At 35.2% G+C, this 13,093-nt stretch overlaps 1 protein-coding gene across 3 annotated transcripts in view; it reads right to left on the reverse strand.

The window, feature by feature from the left end:
- Positions 1 to 11,056, reverse strand: part of LOC142334697 (uncharacterized) — a 37,703-nt gene extending 26,647 nt beyond the window's left edge. Inside the window, exons 1-2 of one of the 3 annotated variants that reach the window (XM_075382933.1) lie at positions 10,575 to 11,056; positions 47 to 327 (exon numbers count right to left, since the gene is read on the reverse strand). In XM_075382933.1, coding sequence (XP_075239048.1) covers positions 47 to 327; positions 10,575 to 10,966 — 673 coding nt within the window. In that variant the 5' untranslated portion in view covers positions 10,967 to 11,056. Of the gene's footprint in view, positions 1 to 46; positions 328 to 733; positions 914 to 6,819; positions 7,127 to 10,574 lie in introns of those variants that run through there. The other 2 variants (XM_075382934.1, XM_075382936.1) reach the window with 2 other exon arrangements.
- Positions 11,057 to 13,093: the final 2,037 nt, after the last annotated feature.

Genomic DNA, 13,093 nt, shown 5'->3' on the forward strand with positions numbered 1-13,093 from the left:
TGTTTAAATAACGCAAAAGAGTCCAAGACGGGAATGCACTACTTACGTTGGCACCTGATGGCCTGGTAGAGGAGACTAATGATTGGATCCCCGCAAATGTCACACCAAAGAGGCATTGCCTGATTCCATTCTGGCCTAAACAAGTGACCCCTCCCCCTCTCCATGCGACCCTTGGAAGCCGAGGTTAGCGGGGAGGGGCTTATTTGGTCTTCGACCGATGTGGAGAATGAGGAAGCATCAACAGGGTCACCCAGGTTGTCCACAGATACGGTGTCTTCTACGTCCAAAGCCAGTGATTTCCGAATCACTACACTGTTGCGATCTCGTCTGCAGTAAAAAGAGGAAAATATAGAAAAGCAGTTGATATTATTATTATCATTAATTAAGAAAAAAAATTATCCATCATATATAGGTTACCGAATCCATCACGACATACACGGTATTTGCAAAGCACCAGATCAATATAACCTTTTCAGCACGCCCCTAAAATTTATAAATGTTATATATGGTGGTCGGTTGTTCTATTAACAAGTACACATTTTAAACAACTCAATTTGAGTTCTGCCATTATCAGTTTTGTTTGGTTTCGAATGCAACTAATAACTTTAGATGCTCAGATGAAAACTTTCCGAGCCAAAGAAATAAACACACTTCAAATTTTTGAGAAAAACGTTGAGCGAGAAACTTTTCATTTAAAAAATTAATTATTTCTCTCAAAAAATCAAATACTAACTTTGAGCATTCCATCCACATTCAATTAACAGGTATGTTCAAAAAATGTCCAGGGTAGTAAAGCAAAATTAAACAGCAATTCACAGTATAGCAAAAACCAACGGAGCAACGCAATTTTGCAACCAAGCTTCAGGCTATTAAATAATATATGCAACATTGCGCACATATTTAACTGAAGTCACACAAGTTTAATACCACGCAGTAAACTTGATGTTCTATTAACCTATAAAACTTGCTATAATAGAGATCAAAAGTTATCTACTCTACGCCAACCACCTTTTGATGAAATGAGATGTTCAAATATCTAACAAAGTCGAGACATACATTCAAACAAATGAGCATTCTTTTAAATGAACCTAATTGCATAGAACTTTATTTAAACGCGTCAAAGTCAAGTCAGTCTTAATTTTGATAGCCTAGTTTGCATTGTATTTTATCAAACGCCATTTGCAGGATTAAGGCCAACATCAAACTGAAAGTATCAATCAAACATTAAATTTTGGTACGCAAAACTAGCTATCTATAGCCGACATTGTGGAGTCAACTGCAAGGTCAAACAAGTGAGACAACCTTAGCACATTTTTAGATCTAACAAACATTTGGCTTTCTATGCTGGCCCTATTGTAATAATAGCAACATCAAGATACTAAAAAATTGTTTTTTTTTCAAAGCACGGTAAGAGATTTCAACAACAGCGTGAATTATCGATTTATAAAAAGAACTAATACAAGTAAAATTAATTTTCAAAAAATATAAGTAGAGGGGTGGTTCATTAACGAAGTTAAGACGTAAATCGCACTTACAGAACAAGAAACCAGTAAATTAGACGAAGAAAATAAACTGCCGAGAAACGAAAATGAACGGAGATTAGAGCACTTTTTTAAACATAGTTCCACAGACTGACACCATGAACCAGCCACGAAGACATCCAAAATATATCCAAGATTTAAAACATAGCTGGCAGATTGCCAGAAAATAGCCTCAATAGCTTCGTAGATAAGAAAATTCGTCGCTTCGTTGAAGGCTGATATGTTATATTTTGATTAAAAATCTGTATAAGTTTTTGCTGCCTCTATTAGCTGCTCTCTAATAACCTTCATTTAGAGTGACACACACCCATTTGACCTTATCTCTTTGAATTAAAGTAAATAAAAGTAAATTTCAAAGAGAGGAAGTCATTTTTGAAGAGTGAGGTAAGTCAAGTGCGAAAAAAATTTATTCACGCGAATGAACTAAAAAACTCGTTCCACTAAAAGGGAAAAATGACGTCACGCACGCACTTCAGATGAAATTCCATGAACGATTGAACAAAAAGCAGATTTGAAGTGGTTGTGACGTCATATGGTCGTAACAAAAATCGCGACGACGAAATAAAAAAAATATAGCAGGACAAGTCCTGACGTACAATTCAAAGAATTTTCATCGACTAAAACGAAAAACCAGACCTAGAACGGGCTATGAGTGAATTCGGAAAATACTTTCTAAAAATCAGATCAAAAAAATTTAAAAAAAAAACAGAAAATAAATACCAAAATGCCACATGTGGACGAAAAACCACTAGCGAGAAATGGAAATTTGTTTGAAACAAAAAACTAGGCCTATAATGAACTATGAATGGATTGGGAAAACCATTTAGAAAAAATCCGATCCAAAAAATCGAAAAAACAGTAAAAAATCAAAGTTAAATTGCCGCATTTGAACCAAAAAACTACTGACGAGAAAGCAAAATTTTGTTCAAACACCGTTTTCTCACTCTACATTAAAACTAGAGCGAAAAAATTTCACATCTTAAAACCACTCGCTTTTTCGCTCCATTTCCTGTTTCGGCGTGACAAAAATCACAACTCCAATTTGACTTCAAAAATCATGAAAATGTGTGAACAGATCTCAAAAAAATTATAACCGGAAGAATTCCGGAAACGACTCGAAGGAGAAAATTGCCCATACTTATGACTAAACAACTACAACAACTATTGTGAACACTGAATCTCCACATATGCCATAAAAAATTTGAAGCAGAATAGAAACGGCATTCAAAAACAAATTGAACAAAAAAAACTAGAAGTTTTTTTAACTTGAGTTTTTTTTATAGTACAAGGAAACATAAAGCCGAATAAAGTTCCTTTGCAATTAGAGCAATGAAAAGCTCGCAGATCAATGTGCAAGTCATAATAGGCTAAGAAACTTGTCTAAGATTAAAAGAACAACTGCAAAAAAGTTAAGAAAAATGATTGAAAATTTCTCAATTTTTCTGTCAATTTTCCTAAAAAAATTGTTCATACTAGAAAACTTTAGCCAATTGGCATCTGAATATTCTTTAAGAAACAAGCTTCTATTCAAATCCCACTTAAAGCATTAAAACAAAAATACAGGCAAAAAAATTTCGTCTAAAAATCAGCAAAACTGATCAAAAACCTCCAAATTATTTCATTTTCGCTGCGCTCTTCACTTTTGTTCAGCACCAAAATCACTCCAAATTTTTTCACGCGTTTGATTTCCCGCTTCAAAAATTACTCCAATAAAATTGATTTTAAAAGAGGACTTCTCCAATACTCCTCTTCGAGTCGTAAAAAGACAGCGCCCCAATACAATTCAAACTCTTTGAATTGTAAAAAAACCAATAGAAGGCCAATTATAGCCCCAGCTATCGCTGTGCGGCTAGTAAACACTGTATTTAGAAATAAAAATAGATTTTTTGGCATAATTATATATAATCGATGTAATTTATTGTTCCGACCCAACTTAGTGAGGTAGGAACTATTCGCACAAATGGTTTTGTTCCATTTTGGGCGATCGATATATTTCTACGCAGAGACATGGGCATCTCATTAGAAATCCCATCCAGCCTAGAATTCTGAATAAAACGGACTTTCTAAGTTTTGCCCTTTCTCGAGGAGGTGTCCAGGTATACAATTCTGACACAAAATCCGCCGTTTCACCATAAAATTGTTCTTTTAACGTAGTTTTCGACCATATTTTAGATAATTTTTTGATAACAAGGTCACAACGATACAAAGATTGTTGTACCACTAGAATGGTAAAGTGAACAAAAGGATGAATTGTTTCAAAGCATACAACTGCTTTCAAAGTGGAGAGAGGACATAGTTTGTTCCACATGTTGTAATTTGACCGCTGTTTCCACATATGCACCTGTTTCTTGATTTTCTAACAAAGTTTTTAAAGCTGATACTTGTGTTGCACAGGTGCAGAGATGCTATTTTTCAAATCAATGGACATCAAATGATTTTTGTGGCTTTGACTCTGTTTTCATAAAATATTTGTGAAAATTAAGTTTTACTCGTATTTGTTTTTTTTTCTGAATTACTTTCTTCAAAGAACAGTATCGCTGACGGCTTACGTCTTACCGAAGGCGTCAGTGAACCTAGATAATTTTTTCTTTGAATAATTTTTTATGACTAACAGAGACTTAAAAAACTTGGATCAATTTGAGCTGCTCCCCGTACTTTTGGTTGCGATTGAAGTCTGTCACTAAAACTGATTAATGAGAGGACAATTGCGCTAAGGAGTCGTAAGTCACCTTCTATAGCTTTTTCGGTCAACAATTCTTGGTTATGATTTTTCTCCATTTGTTTTTTTTTCCTGTCAACCAATCACGTCAATGACAGGTAAATATTAACACGGACAGGTATACAATCACAGTAAAATAATAATTTCAGAAAAGGCTTGATTCTTCTGGCTTTGAAACCGTTTTTTTTTTTCGTTGGAGTCAATAGTTTTGCCCCTTTTTGTGTAATTGTCATCAAATTTCATTATAGAAAGGACCATGACTTTCTAAGTAGGCATCAATGAACAAATAGTGTTGAGGTCAATAACTTATGCTTATTTTGACTTCGAAATCGTTCATCTTCGAAAATATTTAATTTTTAAATTTCGCACCTATGTTTTTCTTTACTTGTATATTATTTATGAATGATAGTTCCCGGCTTCAGTCTAGTGAAATTAAGTGAACCCAGTCAGTGGTTTTAGTTTTTGACAAAACTGACTTGATACTGATTTTTAAAAAGTGAACTCGGAGTTTTTTTCCGTAACTGTTTTTTGTTGTTTTCTTGTTACCTGTTCTCGGTAATATCAAATCAAGTTATATCAATTTCAGCCGAGATAACTGACTAAGACCCTGTTTACTTTTGGAAACTTAAGTTAAATCTTGCCTTCATTTGTTGGTATTTCATCGAATTGTTATTTCCTTTTTTTAACTAGTTGCAACTAATAAACCCTGTTTCCAGTACTGGATTGCTGAATTAAAAGAAAGGGTCATTGAGTTTAAATTACACTTAGTTTTAATATAAGGTAACGTGACTTTGACGCCATAATTGTCATAAAAAATTGGAACTCGTGAAATGTCCACTTTTTTCCTTTTCTTTTCCGTCGCTGGAGTTCCGCAAAATACTTAACTTCATATTGCACTTATTAAATTTCAATTGAAAACGCAAGATCCAAATGAATTACATTGGAGATAACCAAGGTGGTTCGGTTGCAAAAATTGATTCAAGTTGAATTCAGAATAGCAATATTGTTGACAAAAATTAGGTTTCTGCTTGACCTAATCGCTGTTTTTTCTCTTTATTTTCAACAAAATGTTAAATTTGTCACTCAGTTTTCATTCACGTGAGAGAAAAAATAACCTGACTGGTATTAACCTCACTGGTATATGTCTCCTAATATGGAAATACATCAAATTATCATGCATAATTTTATCTTTATCATTTTGACTTTTCAACTTTACCTGCTTGATTTGGTAGATATTTAAGCTATAAATGTGGATAAGCGGTGTCGGAACATTAATTGCGGAACATGAAAGCGGTCTCTTTCTGAATTAACTGTTTTCAAAAATAAACGCATTTATGAATTTCTTCTCTTTTTGCTCTTTTTTGTCGACCCGTTATTAGTCGCATTGAGGACAAGTCCCAGATCATTTCTAATGAAGTATAGGATGATTTGTTTTGCTTAGGTTTTTATCTGATGCTAGTTTGATTTTGTTATTATTGTTTTTTAGGTATAGACAGCGATTTTTGGTCGTATCTATGTTTGTTATTTGATTTTTATGAGCGTCTTCTCTAGCAGTCACATTATCAACAAGTATCATCGGCCCCCTAAATTGGCATTATTTCATTCAATTATGTATGTTTTTGAAAGTTTTCTATCTCTTCCTCATTTGGTAGCCAATTAAGTCAAGATTGTGGATTAGCTGGGTCGGAACATTATGCGCAAAAGCACGTTACCGAGCCTCGTTGTTGAATTTAAATTGCAATTCCTAGTTTTAGTATAAAGTTACGTGACTTTTACACCATAATTGTAAAATTAAATTCCTGAAAAGTCCCATTTTTGTCCTTTCTATTTTTTGTCGCAAGAGTTCTGCGAAATTTTTCTCGATGATAAATTATGATTCTGGTTACGATAAAATGATCTGTTTGGATAAATTTACCATTATATTTACTTCAAAGAAAATAGAGTTCTCCTTGGTCCAAATTTCCATGTTTCTTTTCGCATTTACTTTTCTTATATAGATAATATCTCCTAAAAAGAAAATGCATCAAAATTTAAATTACAAATCATGATCTAATCTTTATAATCTTGACGTTTTAACTTTATGTGCTTGATTTGGCAGATAATTAAGCAAAAGTGGATGAGTGGCGTCGGAACATTATACACGAACACAACACCGCGCTTACCGGTAATATATTTAGGGTTTCAGCTGCCCGAGGGACTTGGAATGATTGAACTATCACAAAAGAATATGAGACCAATCAATCGAGTAATTTTGATAACACGTGCTTCTAGCATCAAATGCTGATTTGTAATCTTACCATTGGACATCTTAAAAATCAAAGTAAATTGGGTATTGAGCCTTGTGTATTCGGCATTCTGGAATTACTCTAGTCAGAAAGAGAGGGTTGTCTTGAAGGAATGCGATGCATCATCTGACGTAAATTTCTCCCAGATTCCTACAATATAACTATTTTTTGACCAAATTTCCACAAAATGACTATTTTTTGCCAACTTCCTACAAGATAACAATTCTGTTTCGACTAGGGTACGTAAAATTTCCTTTAAAGAAAAATTACCTACCTGAAAGAGACGCGCGACTCAACTCCTCTGTTGAAAAATGTGGCATTAACAAACGGAAGCGAAGTTGGACGAGCTCTCTCGCATTTCCTGCGCATAATTGAGACAGACGAGGAACGCGAATTCTCATCGTAATCTCGCTCACAAAACGAACTCTCTTTCAGAGACATAACAACGTACAATGAAATAAAGACTTCCAAGGGACGCTTGATAAAACAAGAAATCAAGCAGCAAAATAAACTGAAGGCTGCCCTATTTCAATTTGTTGCACAACAGTAGTTGCAACTGAAAAACAGGCACAGCCACGCGTATTAGAACAATATACGCATATATTATTCACAGCACGCGTAAATAACACAGCACCGCTATCCCCTTTTACAACACACGCACGCATACACAGACAAGGACGTTCACTTTGTTTTGCTCGCTAGCATGTATAAAACGGGAAAAATCACACTGAGGTAGCACACACAACGCTAGCGTAGCTTTTCTAAGGCTAAAAATTTTTATTTTTAAAGACTGCAGACAACTGTCTGAGCAAGCTACCGGTGAAAATGCTGAAAATGGTTATAATCAACTTCTCGAACTAATCTCTTTCTACACTCATATATAAACTAGCGTTTTAATTTCTCTGTTTAAGGCTTTGGGTGAGAGTGACCCGGTGAAAATGATGCCCATGGTTATATAGGAACTTCCCAAAAAAACACATTTCATTCCACAGTCAACATTTTCTATGACCTCCTCTTACTGAATAAATTAACTCGTTGCATTCTACCTGAATATCTAGATGGAATCGCAATAGAAAAGGCATCAAAATAGAAGAGCTAGAAGGCACAGAAAAGCTTTCAATTTGAACTCAACATCTGCAAAAAATTTTCCATCTAAATAAATGCACTGCCATATCAAACTAACCGCCAAAAAAATAGCCTCGATTAATGCGCATTACCCCAATTGGAACTCAAACATGGATAGAAGAGTAGATTTCTGAAAATAAACTGAAATACCGTTCTGATTGATATTAGTAGTTACTCTTGATCGGAGGATCAGTGGATTAATACGGATACCAGTTACCATTAGAACGGGAAATGAATTAAAAAATTAATAATTACAAAAAAACGTAAGGATATACAAAAACGTAAAGATATACAAACTCGTAAAGGATATGCCCTTTATCAATATCGTCTGCGTACGTTTAATCGCCAGGAAGGGAATTGGAGCGAAGCCCTAAAAATGATGTTTTTTGTCTTCAAAAATCTTTCCAAATTTGACCATTTTGGGAGATAGCAAGACCAAACTTTCTATGGTAATGTGATAGAATAGTGGATAAGAAACAAAAAAAAACGCTTTCAGAGGCCCCAACTTTTTCCAATCTCCATAACCAGAAGCACTGCCCACTCGGCTGCCAGTCCCTGTTAGTTGCTATTCTGCAATAGTTTTTTATTTTAGCAACAAGCTTTACTTCGGAGTGAGAGCAATAGAGATCACTAAAATAAAGAACGAAAGCGTGAAAAAGTCACTTGAGAAGTCAAAGAATGTTCTAGTGAAAAGCGCGAAAACGGTCAAGGGAAAAATTTGCATAAAAAGACCAACACGTTTACAAACATAACCGACTAACGTTGGGCGAATTGCTCTCAAATGACCGGCGAGCGGTTGGCTTCGTCAGTAGCTAGCCACGGTTTAGTGAGCCTAGCTTTAGCTTGATTTGACTCTGCAACTTTTAGCTTTCTAGCTTCGTTATTTAAAAAAATCAAATAAAAAACTGATATTTTGAAAAAATTGCAAAATTTTGCAAAAAAAGCTTCCAGATTTTGCAGTGAAAATGTTCCAACCCATTTTTTGTCCTGGAGTTATGTCAAGTAACCCATCTGCAAGACGGAAAACTTCGTTGGCCACTAGTGATCGTTAAACTTAGAAAAGGACAAAATTATTCAAAAATTTCGAAAACAAAAGCAAAAAATCTTGCTAAAATTCATGATATTAATATCTTCAAAACCATTTCATTGTCTCAAGATACTAACCAGTATCCCTATTCCCAGCTTCAAATAGTGTCACTGGCTCATGAAGATCAACAAACTTGGAACATGATAACAATTTTCCAAAAATTTGAAAAAAAATTAATTTTATCAAAAAATTGCTAAGAGCTGGAGTATTGATATTGATAACCATTCCATTAACTCTAGAAACTATGCGACAGCTTATCATCAAGCCTTGAGGAGGTCCCTATGACCTTGGTGCCGGAAAAAAATGATTAAAAATTCAAAAAGAATCAAAAACTTGAAAAAATGTAAATATTTTTAGAAATGGCTGATATTAAAATCTTGAAAAACATTCCATTACATCTAGAAGCTATGCAGTAACCTATAATCAATTCCTAAGGGGATGTTATGTGGCTCTTGAGGCTGGAGAAACCTAAAAACGAACAAAAACTTTTAAAAAACTTGAAAACAAGTTTTATCAAAAAAAATTGATAATTTTGTCATATAAAAAATTGAAAGCTATTCCGTGCCAAATGAATTTTTTTCAGTACCTTATTATCAAACCCTTAAGGACGTTTTCTGTCCCCTGCGTCCGGAAAGAGGCGGATAATGAAAAATAGATGTCTAAAAAATTGAAAAAAAATTTGAACGTTTTGTCAAAAAGATGCTGAAATTAAATTCGTGATGTTAAAATCTTGAAAAACATTTCATTACATTTAGAAACCAAACAGTAACCTATTTTCAAACCCTAGAGGAGGTTTATCGGCTCTTGAGGCCGGAGAAACCTAAAAACCGACAAAAATTGTCAAAAAATGCAAGTTTCATCAAAAATATTGATAAAATTTGTCAATTGTTAAAAAATTGAAAGCTAATACGTAGCAAATGCATCTTTTTCAGTAACTTAATACCAAACCCTGAAGGACGTTTTCTGGCGCCTGCGTCTGAAAAGACGCGGATAATGAAAAATAAATGTCCAAAAAAATGAAAAAAATTTGCACGTTTTGTCAAAAATAGCTAAAATTTGTGATGTTAAAACCATTCCACTACCACTAGAAACTATGCAGTAAACTCTAGAGGAGGTTCCTTGGCATCTAGTGCTGAAAAAATTCAAAAATGACAAAAATTGTCAAAAACTTAAAAAATTGTGAAAATTAGTATAAAATTGCGAGTTTTTAGCGATCGGTTGTTCGTCAGTAGCCACGGGGGCGGGGGGGGGGGGGATTGAGTGGTGCACCAGGTGCTGATGGGGAGGGAGGGGCTCAACAGTGGGGGTGTCTTCAACCTCTAAGAACCGGCCTTCACAGCATAAGTATAAGTCTCCAAAACAGTTTGAGCTGAAACAGAGCGAAAAGGCTCTAAGAGCACTTAATGTCCGCTGGGCGCGACCTGTTTATCCCGTCTTTGAGGAGGAAAAGTCAAAAGCGTCAGACGAAAAATCGGTCAAGCGAAAAATCGCATTAAAAAAAGACCGACAGGACTAATATAATTGCTACAAACTTCGTTTGAGAGCAATTAATAATTGCTATGAATTTCGTTCAAGAGCAATTAAACAATTGATTAAAGTACATCAGGCCCCTTAAGCTCATTGGGTATAAGTTAAAGCCCTCATGGGGGAACTGGTACAATAAAACAACACAATTCGCAATTCAGGGGTCATGCCATAAACGAGTGGTAGCCGATATATGAAAAATTAAGAAGACGTACAAAAAAGGCGTCCAGAAACAAATTTCATGTATGTTCTATCTTAGGTAAAAACCATTCACCGCAAGCTGATCAGAATACCTGGGCAGTGTTTTGAGGGTTATCTCTTCTTCCATTACAGACTGTTGCCTTCTGCTGCGATCTATTATCGCGAAGGGCATGTACGGTTTCTTATTGGCCTCATTGATATTTGTGTTTTTCTTTGCCTTTTTCTTTTTCTTGGAGCTCGACCCCAAGGGAAGTTTGAACCAATGAGACTTTTTAGATTCCGATGTTGATTTTTCGGGTCTCTTTGATGGACTGACTGGTGAAGAAAATGGCAAGACATGTGATAAAGATTCTGAGTCTGGGGTATTCCGATCAACAGGGGAACAAGGCTCTGATTGTGAAGTTTGTTCCCCGTAAAGGATGGGCAAGGTTTGAGATTTAGCACCATTTTGCGATCTGATATTGTGAGGTTGATTGTGGTCCATTTTAGTAACTAACTAATTGTGATTAGAAATTTGATATTGAGTATAAAACATTAAATTATCTGAAACAGCAAACGACCGCGAAAATAAAGAAGCATATCACCGATATAATCTCACTGCGCTCTGAAAAACTGACAAACATATGCACAACAATATCTCACGTGAACAGTAGTCTGATGTGAACATTCTCACAGTAACACATCATAATAATCAACAGTCCTTTTAATACTGATTTTAAAAAGATTGCACCATCTAAGCAACAATAATATTTTCGGAAACATTCTCAAAGCCCAGGTTTAGATAATTTTGCATCTCCGAAATGCAAATCATTATTAGTAATAGTTTAAGCTTCTGCGCTCGTTTGCTCACGGATTTAAATCCTCATGATGGTCCAAATTATAAGTTTGTTAACTACATTGCAGCTTCCGCATTTGCAGTATAACCTCCAGGAGCACTTTTTGTATTCAGAAAAAAGTTTTGAAAAATTATTTGCAGACTGATGTGAGAGTTACTTTGTTTGGCGAAGATTTGAAGTCTGGACAGGCACGTATAAGGATATAGGTTAAATTCTACGTCGTATTTGCTGTTGAGGAAAGCTAATAGAATAAGGATATCGTGCATTTCAATGCCTATTTTTGACATGGTGGTACAGGTTATCGAATATCACTTATTCAAAGACTTTCGAGTAGCAGCATAGCAGACTTATTTTGTCCGCAAATTTTGTTTTAAGGTTTATATCTAATAGACTTCTTTCAATATAAGTTAGTGTACTTAAATTTTTTAGTCAGTCTATTTTAGACCCTGTGTATATTGGGAAATTTGCTTGCTCTAGTTTTGCAGTCTACACTTCCAAAATGTCTCTGAACGTTCTGACCCGACAAATTCCATATCGCGTAATTTTTAAACGTGGCGTGTAGCTCCGACTGGAGAACAAGATTCCTCCAAGGAAAAAGTTGAGCTTAACTTTGTCGTCGTAGAATAAAGTCAAATATATGTTTATCAGCTATACAATAAAGGTGGTTTGCTCATAAGCCGTGTAGGACAATCCAATGGATGAGTAATGATCGCCCATTATGATACATCACTGCATCGTATATAATTTTAAAGACAAGGCACTATAACTCTTTTAGAGTTACGTCAAAAGAATTGAATTTCTATAAAAGCTAATTTTTCATGAATCTAGTCTCCCCTCCCGCACTATGGCACTGCAAGAACTATCAATATCGGTCGGCCGTTTGGAACCCTCTGAGGCATATGATAGCGCTGCGCAGAAGAGCAAAACGTGCGCATGAGTATGATTCGTCTTTCTTTTCAGCAATTTTGCCAGCTAGTTGTTTAATAGTGCGCATTGCGGACGGTCCTGCGCTCCCATGCAGGAAAACACGAGCGGAAAACTCTTCTCGACGTCAAGACACTGCATTTCGACAAAGACACATTCCAAATTTTGAATAAGCTTTAAACACTAAGCTGTGCAGATTTTTTGCTCAGTGGAAGAAATCTTCGTGAGGTTTTGCTAGTCAATTTTTGCCCATTTGCAGTTCTCTACAGCTATGTTGAGGGGTAGTATTTTCTTGAACACATTCTAGGTTTGATAATTTGACATCTTTCGCAGGAATAAGGTATAATAGGTCCTGCAATTCAATATAAAGAGTGAGAGGGCGTCATTTTCAAGTTAAAACTGTTTATATCTCTATCATTAAAAATCAATGTTGTAGCAGTTTTTGTAGCTTTTCATTTTCCACTTAATTGAAAATCTTACTTGAGTGCAGTAGCTCATTGGTACAAAGTAACCTCAATAAATGTTTTCTGCTGACATATTGAAAAATGTTTTTTTTTTCATTTGAAAAGTGCATATAACCCTTTTTGCATTCTGAATAAGCAGGGATCATTACAAGAAAGATTTGCTATGATTTAGAGCTCAATGTCGCGTTGGTTCTTCACTAGGCCCAGCAGATGTTGATTATTAGACTCCGTTAGACTTCCTTTGACTTTGAGGTGAGGGATCTATTCTGTTTTAGAACTCCACTTTTCTTTAATCTCGCCCCCTCTTAATAATTATAAATGTTGTTATATAGCTTACTAGGTAAAAAATCAGGTGCGCTGAGGGGGCGTAAAAGATATCCATATGTC

Source organism: Convolutriloba macropyga, chromosome 2 (genome assembly GCF_964194025.1).
Source record: "Convolutriloba macropyga chromosome 2, txConMacr16.3, whole genome shotgun sequence".
Lineage (NCBI taxonomy): Eukaryota > Metazoa > Xenacoelomorpha > Acoela > Convolutidae > Convolutriloba > Convolutriloba macropyga.